The 12,953-nt window shown below is 36.5% G+C and overlaps 1 protein-coding gene across 1 annotated transcript; it reads left to right on the top strand.

The window, feature by feature from the left end:
• Positions 1-232: 232 nt before the first annotated feature.
• On the top strand, positions 233-5,771 carry edf1 (endothelial differentiation-related factor 1). Its single transcript, XM_028462634.1, has 5 exons — positions 233-490; positions 3,110-3,161; positions 3,285-3,445; positions 5,348-5,441; positions 5,518-5,771. Exons 1-5 carry the CDS (start codon positions 413-415, stop codon positions 5,577-5,579), a joined length of 447 nt encoding a protein of 148 aa, XP_028318435.1. The 5' UTR covers positions 233-412; the 3' UTR covers positions 5,580-5,771.
• Positions 5,772-12,953: the final 7,182 nt, after the last annotated feature.

The following is a 12,953-nucleotide window of genomic DNA, read 5'->3' as shown; positions in this document are numbered from 1 at the left end:
ATGGGGTCACGACCCAGAAAAAGTTGGCCACAAAATACTAACTCCTGGCTACAAATTACTTTTTCTTCTTCACCATATGTCTGGGGAACAAAAGTGTGATTTTAACATGATTATTTTTGACTTTTACTGTGTTTGATGTTTGACGTAATTGTGTGCAGTAGTGATGATAATAATCAGGCAGTTGTCGGGTCAGTACCGCGCTGTGGCAACAGGAGTCGCTGCTGAGTCATCTCAGTGACGTCACTGTCTTCCACGCTGTTGTAAATAAAGCTTTGATTCCAGCGTGTGGATAATAGTTCTAGAAAAAGCCTGTGACTAAAGTGTCTGTAACCCCTTAAACGACTGCCTTAAACCCACGCAGCTACATTTCTTGTGTAAACACGTCAGTTCTTACGGGTGAAGCTTTGGAATCATGGCAGAAAGCGACTGGGACACCGTGACTGTGCTGAGGAAGAAGGGGCCGACTGCTGCCCAGGCCAAATCCAAGCAGGTTAGTCCGTGTTTTTTTAGATTTAATGAAGCTTTACGACCATATAACCAGCCAACAGACATATTTACACGTCAGTATGTATTAGAGTGTCACATTTGTGGTATTTATGTTTAGCTAACGTTGTCCATGCGCCTCAGGTTAATAACAGTCTGTGTGTTTTCGTTCACCAAACACTGACAGACTTCACCATATACTTTCTATTTGAACCATATATGTTTTTTAAGGCTTTACTTGTTTACTTTACACGTTGTAAACACGTATATACATCAGTAGGATTGTTAGCGACGTGAAGGCTGTGTCGTTTGTTGAGGATTTTTAAAATGATACAATAGCTTAAAAATCATTTTTTAAAAGACGTCCAGACCCGGAAGTAATAAGTCCAATAATATTTCCTCAGGCTAAACAATAAGTCTGTAGTAGTGTTAGGGGAACAAACTCAGTGGTACATTCCAAATCTATCCATTACATTCTCAAGAGGAAATGATTGTGGGCACAACTTCCGGTCTGACCAAAGTATTAGTTTAGTCAGCAGCAAACTAGAAAGACAGGTATTTATTTAAGCAATATCACATGAGAGCGAATGCTGAAATATCAGCAGAACAATCTTTTACACTGTTTTATTTGGGCTCAGCCAAAATAAATAGTTTCACAACTGTAAGGGAGAGGAGGCTGTTGTCAGGCAACACATAAACATTTCCATGAGTCAACTTTTAGTTAGGAAAGGTTTAGTGTGTGTTGCTTGGCAACAGCCTGTCCTCCTTTCCAGTTGTGGTCCTATTTGTTTTGGCGGGGCTGAAGAAATTATTAATTAAACAAATCATAATCTTATGTTGCTTAATTACTGTTGAGTAATAAAATGCGTATGTAGAACTGTTGTATAAAAGCAATATCACATGAGAGGGAATGCTGTGCTGCAACATCACTACCTCTCTTGTGATACTTTAAGGTTACATTATAATTAAAGTTAAAGTGTAGCTCCCAATCTGCTATATATATATATATATATATATCATATGAGTAAAGCAAAACAAACTTATCAGAGGCTTGAAAATTCTTTTTTTTAAAATTTTTTTTAGCTTCTCTGGTCCAGGAAAATATTTTTGCTCTCACGACTTGAAGTTTTTTTACTCTCCCATGCTTACTACAGTAACATTTCAAGAAATAATGGTGATTGTAATTCTAAATAACTACTTTCAAGCCCAGTATTGTCAGCTGAAGATCAGATATTGTAAATGTGAAACGCAATGTCATTGATGGATGTAGCTGAATTTCTCACTACGATTCTCACTGTAATACTGTTTCAATAGACAAGTTAACTTTGATAATGCTTTTTTTCTCATAAAATATTTATAGTTGTGTTTTGATCAGCAATTTTATTGTTAAAGAACCGTAGATAAAAACTTTGACTTTGAAGGAAGTGCTTCAATCATGTACAGTAACTTCAACTAGTTTGGCAACTTTTTAGTCAGTGTAGATTTACCCGTTTAATGTGTCCTTCTTGTTCATCAACCAGTGGTCAGATGGCTTTTAATGGCATCCAATGACTTTTTCTAATTTCTCATTTCCTGGACTTCATTTGCATGTGCAACCCCTTTTTTTTTTGGTGCAGCACATTTTCAGATTTTCAGCACACATACATTTTAATTATTGATTTTATGCAATGTTTTATAAATGATGTTCCTGGTAAGTGCTACGTCCAAATCCGTGCACTGCAAAGATCCTTGTTTTTGTAGGAAAAACATAATAATGTGACGAGATGAAATAAGCAATCACTGAATGGCGATGCCCACACATAAAGGGATATTATTTATTTTCATAAAATTGATTTCAAAGACATTTTCTTCAAATAACTAGTATCAATGTTTTATTATTTAGCTTTTGAGCAATTATTTTAAGTGCATTCATGTGATGGGTTGGTGTCATTTTAAAATAAAGCATATTTTTGGTTAGTTTGTCTGCAAATTGTAACCCATTTATTTTTCAAATAGACATTATCTTATCCCCCCCCCACAAAGTGTGGAAGGGGGATATAGGTTTGAGCTCCGTCTGTCTGTCCGAGTTAAAGGGGACAGCTTTTTCTCCGAAACTGTTTAAAATAGAATAACCAAATTCGATGTGTGGCTTCAGGGTATCAATACCTTGATTGAATTCGAAAATGAGAAGTGTGCAATTATTGCCCTTGTTTTGTATTTCTTTACTTTGTTTGAGGTATCTTCAAAGGGGACAGCTTTTCTCAGAAACCGCTTAAGATAGTAATTTTATATTCTAATGTGATAATATTTTTTTTATGTATACATAAGAGTACAGGTTCTTAGATTTAGGACTTTTAGGAAAAGGTTGTGAGTTATGACAACCAAACTGGCGGGGGATGTTGATGACTGTCTTCTTGTTTTGAAAGCATTTAACTGCAGTGTTGCTGCCCTATTGCTGGATTACTGATCCTTAGTTTAACTATGTCAATGTCTTTGTGATAAGCTGCTTGTTACTTATTAACTTTAGTCTTTAGAAAAACAGATCCGAGCTGAACAGGATGTAATATGACCCTTCTCATCAAGCAGTCATCTACTGACAATTAAAGCCAGAAATGTAAGATATCTTATTGTTTTTGTGTTTTTCTAGGCTGTCACTGCTGCACAGAGACGTGGAGAGGAACTGGAGACAAGCAAGAAATGTACATTTTCTCTACGTTTTTTGTTTTCATTTCCATTTAAACCATACTTCTGTTAATCCTCTTTGAGTTTGAGCTTTCTAGATTTTTCCCTCCCCTCATATTGATCCACATGTCACCGTGCAGGGTCTGCTGGACAGAACAAGCAGCATCTTGTGACAAAAAACACGGCCAAACTGGACCGGGAGACAGAGGAGCTGCATCATGAAAGGGTTCCTATTGAAGTGGGCAAGGTCATCCAGCAAGGTCGTCAGGAGAAAAACCTGACCCAGAAGGACCTGGCTACTGTGAGTTTATGGGTGTTACTAGTGTTATCAACTAGTAACACATATATTATTATATATTAATACAGTAAATAGAGATTAAAGATAGACTAGACATTATATCTACAACTAGAGATGTACGATGTAGACCAACATTTCTGTCTCACACGTTTTCGCAAAATGTCGATATTAGAAATGTTAAAAGAGCCTAGGGCAGGATTTGGCGTCAAATGGCGCTGCTGCGCGTTCTTGGCGGCTTGGCGAATGAAAGAAGACGAGTGCGGTGGAATTCAGATTTTTATACCCTAGCCCGACCTGAAACCAACAGTTAAAACCTCGTTTTTTCCACATAGAAAACACATACATACATTTGTTTTAGTGGTAAGCAATCTTTCATTAACAAACAACTGTTAGTGTCAGCAGCACAGATTAGCGCACGGGTAACAAGCAAATGTCAAACACAAACCCAGCGGATGTATTTACATGATCCTCATATGAAAACTAATGATAATCCATGTTCTTGTGCAGAAAAAGGATTGTATCAACAGTGGACAGCTTTAAGGCTGTCCTCCTCTGCTCCATGCTCCTACCTGCTGCGCTCAATGCTAATGCTGCTGCTGCAGGAATGGACAGAACGCTGCGCACAAGGACACTATGTAACCAAGGGTGTCCATTCTCCACTTGTAGTAAACGGTCACGTGAATAAACAACCCTGGCTGCGTCCGAATAGTCCCTCCTATCTCTTTTACTATCCACTGTTCCTTCACCCCTGGAAGTGTTTAAGTGGTGGTCATGATAAAGAGCGTCCAAGTTCTCTTTAAGCTCAGGAAAAGAGGCTCAATGCTTCCTTTTTTACCTCATTTAGCCAAGGAAACACTTATGCATCCTTTACCAAAAGAGACAAGATAATGCTGACCCACAATTCCTTGCGACGACAACATTTAAAGGGAAACGCAGACCCGAGCGCTGACGGAAACTCACGATCACCGTACCAATGCAATAATATGCCTTGAACAACAAATACATTAAATAATCTAAAACCCATATCTTATTATATGTAAGGCATATTATAACTGGCATAAAACAGACACTCTGTGGTTCAAGAAAAATGGATCAGAGACATTTTTAGCCACATCATGTTTTATTCAACATAATTCATATTAGTGAATGGAAGGTGAGTGTGAGAAAACATTCTCAATGTGACGTTCTTTTAGTTTCACTTTTGTTCCTCGTAGCCTCTTTTTTCCTTGATTTACATTCAAACCGTGTGATTTGAGATTACTGTATATCAGGGGAAAGTGTTATAAATGTGCTTTTAGTCAATTTTTGGCAGACAGACGTCACTAACCTTTGCGGCCGTTAGATTATTACGTCACCTAGTTGAAGTGCGTTTGATTGTCAAAACAAAGGTGATGGCCGTTCCCTAACTCCTCTCCTAACACCTTTCTATAACCCTGTGACGTCATCCACAGGGTTATGGAGAAGTGGATAAGAAAGGAAATAGGAGGGACTATTCGGACGAAGCCCGTGTCACAGTATCAGCTGCTCTGCTGTGAAGAGTTGATGCGCGCTCCTGCCCTGGGTTGGCTGATGACCTCAGTTACACTAATGGCCGTCGTGTCACTATGGAGTCCCCATGCTTCTTTAATATTCTTTCCCAACAAATTTTTACAAAAATGACGTGTGAGCTTAAAGTGTGTGATCTAATTCTCAAGAAATTAACTTTAATATTAATGATGAGAATAAAAACAAGGTATAAAAGAATGTTCAGTGATTAAATACATGAAATAAGTTATTTCTAATGGGGCATACAGTATGTTTTATTTTTAAACATCTCTGAAGTTTTCTGCTTTTACTGTATCCAAGGTTTTAGATTTTTGTGGTTTCTAGAAACATTTAAATGATGCATCTCGTACCTTTTGACAGAAAATTAATGAGAAACCTCAAGTCATCGCAGACTACGAGAGCGGCAAAGCCATTCCCAACAATCAGGTCATGGGAAAAATTGAAAGAGCCATTGGTAAAAACCATTTCCTTTCAATATTTAATCATATTATTGGCATGTTGTTGGTAAACAAACATCATCTACTCTACAGGGCTGAAACTGCGTGGGAGAGACATTGGCCAACCCCTGGAGGCAAAACCCAAAAAGAAATGAACACAACGCCTCGAAATCGGCCCTCCCTTGACCCACCGGTAACCTGAACCCACCCCACCCCCCTCCCTTCCTCTTCTCGGGCTGATCTCACCTGCGTCCTCCCTGAGGACCTGGTGCTCCAATGTATTAAAAGCTGCATTCTCTCAAGTCACATGATACGCTCTGTTGTTCACGAAAAATGAAATAAATAATGAAATGCATTTTTGCAACATCACAAACTACAGCTTGTGTGAAATGTCTTTCACCGTTTGCCTGCTGTGGTAGTAGTAGTTCAGTACTGCTGGATGATGAGTCGGCATAAAGAGTTTAATGATTGATTAACTTCAGTTCTGAGCATGATTGCCTCGGTTCTTTTACACTTTACTGACAGTGCGTGGATGTCATTGTTTTCTGCTGTACTTTGTTTTCATTTGAAATAAAGTTTGGCACTCAGTGGCATTTTTTGTTTCCTTGAGTTTTTTTTTTTTGTTGTAGTAGCAAATTAATGGATTTAAAAAAAAATCCACAAACCGCTGTAGAGCGCACTTATTTTGTCTTCTAGAGAAAATTAGAAACGCTATATCACATTTTCAAGTATCAAGTTTTCATATGGGTGTAGTAGTTAGAGTTCACCATTAGGCAAGGCAAGGCAAGGCAAGGCAAGGCAAATTTATTTATATAGCGCATTTCATACTCAAGGCAACTCAATGTGCTTTACATGATAAAACATTCAATTGTTTAAAATCAATAAGAACAATTAAAATCATCAGTAAAATCAATTAAAATCATCAGTAAAATCATCATTACATCAACAACATGACAAAAAATCTCTCAATCATATGCAGTAGAGAAAAAAAGTGCCTTTAACTTTGATTTAAAAATGTTCACATTGGATGCTGACTTCAGCTCCGCTGGCAGTTTGTTCCACTTCTTTGCAGCATAACAACTAAAAGCAGCATCACCATGTTTACTGTGAGCTCTGGGCTCCACTATCTGACCTGTGTCCATAGATCTGAGAGACCTGCTGGGTTCATACCTGACCAACATGTCACTGATGTATTCTGGACCAAACCCATTCACAGATTTATACACCAGCAGCAGAACTTTAAAGTCTATTCTGAGGCTGACTGGGAGCCAGTGTAAAGACTTTAAAACTGGAGTAATGTTAGATGTCAGTTAACATCTTAGTTAACCCTCAGGATACTTGTGTATCAACTTAAGTCGTGCGTTTTTATCATAAACTTTTTTTGTTACAAAGAGTTGTTTATATTTGAGCTGTATCATTTCTTTAGCTGTCTATAATAAGAAATACTGAATAAAATTCTTGTATTGGTTCCATTAAAGGGACCCTTCAATGTTTTACTGATGTAGCCCCACATGTTTAAATTGTTCTTATTACAAGATCTGTGTTGAAAATAAATCTCTTACATGGACCAATAACTCTAATTTACAGATAAAGAACCAGAAGACGAACTGGTCCAGGTGTTCTCGAGCAAAGATTTTCTGAAAAGCATGTGGTTTAACTATTTGCTTCACCTTGTGTGATCTCGGCAGCTCAGTTTGAAACCTCATGGTGCCTTCGAAACAAAAAAATCAAAATTGACCAAACAGATATAATTTGGCATAACAACAACATAAATTCATGTTTCACTGTTTTTCAGGAAACAAAAGAACTAAACAAGATGGTATTTTGACTCAAAAAGCTGATGAAATGTTCCACAAAAAAAAAAAAAAAAACTGCTTGAACAGCAAAGAATGAACTTCGTAGAGGCATGATGTCATCAACCCACAATGGTTTATGGGCCATCGAAGATGTCAGCCCCCTGGCTCTTAAACTGTAAATAAGGCATTACAGGATTACTTGATCTTGTAAGACTTTTTTTTTTTCCAACACAGATCTTCTAATAGGAACAATTGTAATATTTAGTGCCAAACTTGTAAAAACTGTGGAGTGTCTCTTGAAATCATTTGATTCTTGCATTGTACCAATGACTGATTGAATCTGCTTGTTGGTCTGTGCTTGTGAACAAACTGGACGTAGTTTTGGAAGGAAGTCCCACAGAGAGGTGCTATCAGTTGCACTTTTAAACGTGACTTCCTGTTTCTACTCACTCCAAATAATCAACACATTTGAGTTATATTTTTAGGCTCTTAAACCATGAAGTTGTATCATCCTCGGAGATCTAGAGGGGAAATAGTTGACGGACACTTTTTCTACTTTTAGATTCTCTGAAAATGTTTGTTGCCACTCACATTGATCCAGATTATGACCTGTATGTGTGATGGTAGGGCTGTTTTTGGTTATCCAAAGCTTTATGGAGACTGTTGTGCTATTGAGAGGTGACAAACAACAGCAAAGAGCTTGTGGAGAATGTCTCAGAGGCTACAAGCCTTGAAGAGAGCTGGTTTATTGACTTTATCTTCCAGCCCAGCTCCTTTTTAGAGTACATGATTCAAGAAGATCCTAGATTTTGTTGGGTTTCTTCATTTGAAGAGTACCGTAGTTGTGCCACATCAGTGGATGACTACCATAATAGCATTAGCATTAGCCCAAGCTAATTTGTTCATAGCTATGAGTGGAACAGTTGACTTATCCTATAGCTTAAAATCAGCCAGGTTTAACTGAGCTTCTGTGAGTTTGAACAACAATTACATTTACTCTCTACTCAAAATATCTTGTATTGGGATAAAATGGAGAAATGCTAGCCGTTTATCCACTAGGCTAATCTGGATTAGCTGCTGCCTTTACTGGAAATGTGTGAATGTGGAAAGTTTTTGTTTAAAGATTAAAGATTAAGATTAAATCGGGCTTTCGCCTTTAATTGGCCATGTAATGTTAGTACATTATTGGAATTTGTCTTCTGCACTTAACCCATCCCTGAGGAGCAGTCGGCAGCCATTTTGCGGCGCCTGGGGAGCAGTTCGGGGTTAAGGGACTTGCTCAACATCCCACAGTGACGGCCCCGGTGAGGCTTGAACCGGCAACCCTCCGATTACAAGCCCAGCGTCCTTAACCACTAGGCCACCACTCCCCAAAGGCCACCACTCCCCATTTGTTTGTTTGGCTAGTTAATTAAGACTGGGCCAGTGACTAGGAAAGTTTAAAATTGTGACCAGAATGAAGATGTCCTGTCGTTTTCATTTTTTGATTCGTCTTTTGTGGTGGAGGCGGAGCTATCTTGTGAGATACTGTAAGTGTCGGTCAGATTATTTTTGTTCACAATTCACAAAGTTAGTTTGAAGAACAGATATAAGACCCAAACTAAACCTAAGCATAATGTGGTTCCTCTACATTATCACATTTTTCACTATACAATCGAGTCTCTGCGAGATCGTGTGTCGTGCGTCGTTTAGTATACATGGGGTCGCGAGAAGCGATTAACACCTCACGACCAGCTCCTGATCAGCAATCGTATGATCGTAAGGATTTCAGACATGTTTAAAATCCAGTCGCTTTTCGTGAGCTCCTCGTGAGGGTATCTCACAGTTGAAGCAGTGCCGCGGACCGGCTTACCGTAAACGCTCACAACACTGCGCGTACGCGAACACCGTAGGACTGCTGTAAAATTGACGGACTGTACTGCCCACGTCTGTCTAGCCAGCTTCTGGTCCATCACATCGCCGTCTTTTCTTTTTTAAAGCTCTTTTTGCTGAGATTTGCGAGCGTCTCTCCACTTCCGGGTTTTTCTTCTAAACTGCAGCTGAGTGCAACAATTGAAAAAATCGCACAGTGTATCCCAGCCTTTACCTACATTGCCTAGTATGAATGTAGTGTGTGAGTGAGTGTTGGTGGTGGTCGGCGGGGCCGATAGCGCACTATGGCAGCCTCGCTTCTGTCAGTCTGCCCCAGGGCAGCTGTGGCTACAATAGTAGCTTACCACCACTAAGTGTGGAGTGAAAGAATATTCCCGTATTTCTGTAAAGCGACTTTGCGTGTCCAAAAAAGCGCTACGTAAAATTGATGTATTATAATTATTACATGTAATTCAGGTTCTCGCTGTATTTCAGGTGTGCAAACTTTGTTTTTGTGATTGTGGAGGGATGGCTTTAGAACTGTTTTTTTTTTTTTTCCAACTTGAAACCCACGTTTTCCAGTTGGAAGAAAAAATACTCTACGTTAAGGTTTTGAATGCGTAAATAAGACTCAACTGGCTTGTGAAGTAGACATAGTTTACAACTGGTAAAAAAGAAACAAACTCTCTTTTGTGTAGACATTTGTAAAGAGTTTAGACACTGCCTCACAGTGTTGTTTTTATGTAAGCCAGAGGAGGTGGACTTTATATATAGGGGTATGTAGCTACATTACATACATAACTTGCACAAGTGCCTTCACTTTTTATCTTTGTATAGTTGAACAATATTTGGGTTGTGGAAATGATAGATTCCAGCCACTATTCAACATCTTTCCTAAGACGTTGCTGTCCGGTGTTTATCTTTTGGTTGAGAACACATATTTATCGATAAAGGTTGAATATTTCAAAACCAAAAAAAACTTTGAATAACTGACTTACTAAAGCAATATTTAGTGCAGGTCATTGTAAGGTGTTTGACCCACTTCCCTCCTATTTGCAGGACGTGGGTGTTTTTAGGAATGTCACCTTCTGTTTGACGTTCACTAGATAAACAAAGAGGATTCCTGCCTGCCTGTTGTTACTGGGGGTTATTTGAATTCTTGCTCAACAGGCAACTTCTTTGCTCTGTGTGTGTGAGCGTGTGTCTATGGGTGTGAAAGAGAGGAAGACTCAGACTGCAAATGCCATTTCATTGGCCAAAACTCCATAGCAACATAGTTCCACCTATGGCAGGGGAGCAGTTGGTGGTTTGGAAGAAGTGATGTGAAGCAGAAAGCTGCCAGGGGAGGGGTTGGGGGTTCAAGTCTGTGGTCTGTTTTGGCCTGAGGCTTTAAACTCATTTTAAAACTACTCTACATGTCCGACCTGTTGTGTTGACTGTAGATTTGTTTTGTGTTTTTTCTGTTTAGTGACTGATCTAAACAGCATTTAATAAACTCTACACTTTGCAAAACTGACTTCAGAGCAAAAGTATCTCTACACAACGACAAAGACCAAGACTCATAAAAAAGTACAGGATGTCCAATCAAGGGTAAATCCATAAAGTCCACTCTTACTTTGAAAGAATGGCATAACATGTAAACCTCTGTTTTTCAACCTTGGGGTCGTGACCGCATGTGGGGTCGCCCGGAATTCAAATAAGATCGCCTGAAATGTCGAGTAATTGATTAAAAAAAAAAAAAAAGAAAATTAAATTTTGTATTTTTTTAGATTATTATAATTTTTCAAATTAAAACGGCATCACACAACTGTATTCTGTACTTTCACTTCCTCAAATATAAATCTAGTTTAAAAAATATGGTAGAAAATGTAAATTGTTAATTAAATAATGATAAAAAAATAAATGGTATATATAAGATTATTCTTTTTCAAAGAAGTTAAAACATCACATACAATCTCAAACAACTGTATTCTATAGTTTCACTTCCTCAAATATAAATCTAGTTAAAGAAATACAGTAGACATTTTGAATAGTTAATTAAATAATTAAATGATAGTACAAATAAATTATATATATTTAAATTAATATTATTTTCCAACTTAAAACACCATTTACAATCTCAAACAACTGTATTCTATAGTTTCACTTCCTCAAATATAAATCTAGTTAAAGAAATACAGTAGACATTTTGAATAGTTAATTAAATAATTAAATGATAGTACAAATAAATTATATATATTTAAATTAATATTATTTTTCAACTTAAAACACCATTTACAATCTCAAACAACTGTATTAAATACTTTCACTTTCTTTAAAATATTAATCTAGTTAAAAATACAGTAGAAAATGTAAATAGTTAATTAAATAATTATATATATATATATATTAAAACACCACATACAATCTCAAACAACTGTATTCTATATTTTCACTTCCTCAAATATGAATCTAGTTTAAAAAAATACAGTAGAAATTTAAAATAGTTAATTAAATAATTAAATGATAGTAAAAATACATTCAATTATATATATATATATATTTAAATTATTATTCTTTTTCAAGATAAAATACCACTTACAATCTCAAACAACTGTATTATATACTTTCACTCCCTTAAGTATTAATCTAGTTCTAAAATACAGTAGAAAATGTAAATAGTTAATAAAAATAAATATATATATAATATATTATATATATTAAATTATTATATTTTTTCAAGTTAAAACATCACATACAATCTCAAACAACTGTATTCTATACTTTCACTTCCTCAAATATAAATCTAGTTTAAAAAATACAGTATAAAAATATCTGAGCTGGTGCAACTTGTTGTGAAGCTTACATCAACACAAACACGATCAAAAGATAATAATAAAAAAAAAACGTCTCTGAGGTCGACAGAAATTTGTGATATCAAAATGGCGTCACCACCCAAAAAAGGTTGGGAACCACTGATGTAAACGTTTGTAATCTTATTCCAAAATAAAGCAAGTCATTATACACATGACAATCTTTGAATACAAATTCAATGGTTGGACATTAGGAAAGAGTTCAAATCACCACAAACAGCTGAGATAAAATATCTGCAGAGTTTATTGATGGATGCAAATATCTGAGGCACACACATGTTTTTATTTTTGAATTTTTATAAAAAGCGTTGTGAGTTCAGACAGTGAAAAACCTGTATAAATAAAGGTTGTTGACTAAGAAATGATGGATTTTAAAAATGTATAACTTAAAGCATTATTGTGGCCAAAAATAAAATAAAGATTAAAAAAAAAATCACACCCAAATAAAACAAAAAAAAAAAACTTGATAAAATACAAACATCAAAGTTCCAGTGACTAGTATGGCATAAGTAATCCCATCAAATCATAAATATTATGACTGCTGCTCATATTCATGGCTTTTTTTAAGACCTGCTTGGGCACATTTTCTCTAATATCATCTACAAATTCCTGTACATGTTTGTTTCTCTGTGAAAAGCCAGTTTCACAAAGGACAGATGATCAGTCATATTTACATTTGGCTTCAGTCAATGTAACAAATATATCTATATATAAAAAAACAAAACAAAGCAAAACAGCAGGCCCTGCGACAAAAGTCAGATAATTAAAACGCAGGGAGAAAGCAAAAATGATTAATGAGCATGAACCAATCAGTCAAGTTTTTTAGCTACATACTTAATTAGAGTCTGCCTTAAATATTCCTTTTAGTCCACATAGGAAAACATGTTTGACGTTTTCAGTCTATAGTAACGCAGTATGTGCCTCTGACTTAATTAAAACATGATCAAAGCTTTTTTTTTTTTCATTTTTAGGGTAAGAAATACGTAAAGTTAGCCACAAACACAGCAATATGGACGATTAGCCGTCAAAT

Source organism: Gouania willdenowi, chromosome 12, assembly GCF_900634775.1.
Source record: "Gouania willdenowi chromosome 12, fGouWil2.1, whole genome shotgun sequence".
In the NCBI taxonomy this organism is placed as follows: domain Eukaryota; kingdom Metazoa; phylum Chordata; class Actinopteri; order Blenniiformes; family Gobiesocidae; genus Gouania; species Gouania willdenowi.
The sequence above is the reverse complement of the archived record's forward strand: the minus strand, read 5'-3'. Positions and strand labels throughout refer to the sequence as shown.

Excerpts from the sequence above, each read along its gene's own strand:
- edf1 (XM_028462634.1), top strand. The coding sequence starts at position 413 with ATGGCAGAAAGCGACTGGGACACCGTGACTGTGCTGAGGAAGAAGGGG. Across the intron at positions 491-3,109 it reads CCCAGGCCAAATCCAAGCAG|GCTGTCACTGCTGCACAGAG; the intron begins GTTAGTCCGTGT and ends GTGTTTTTCTAG. Across the intron at positions 3,162-3,284 it reads ACTGGAGACAAGCAAGAAAT|GGTCTGCTGGACAGAACAAG; the intron begins GTACATTTTCTC and ends GTCACCGTGCAG.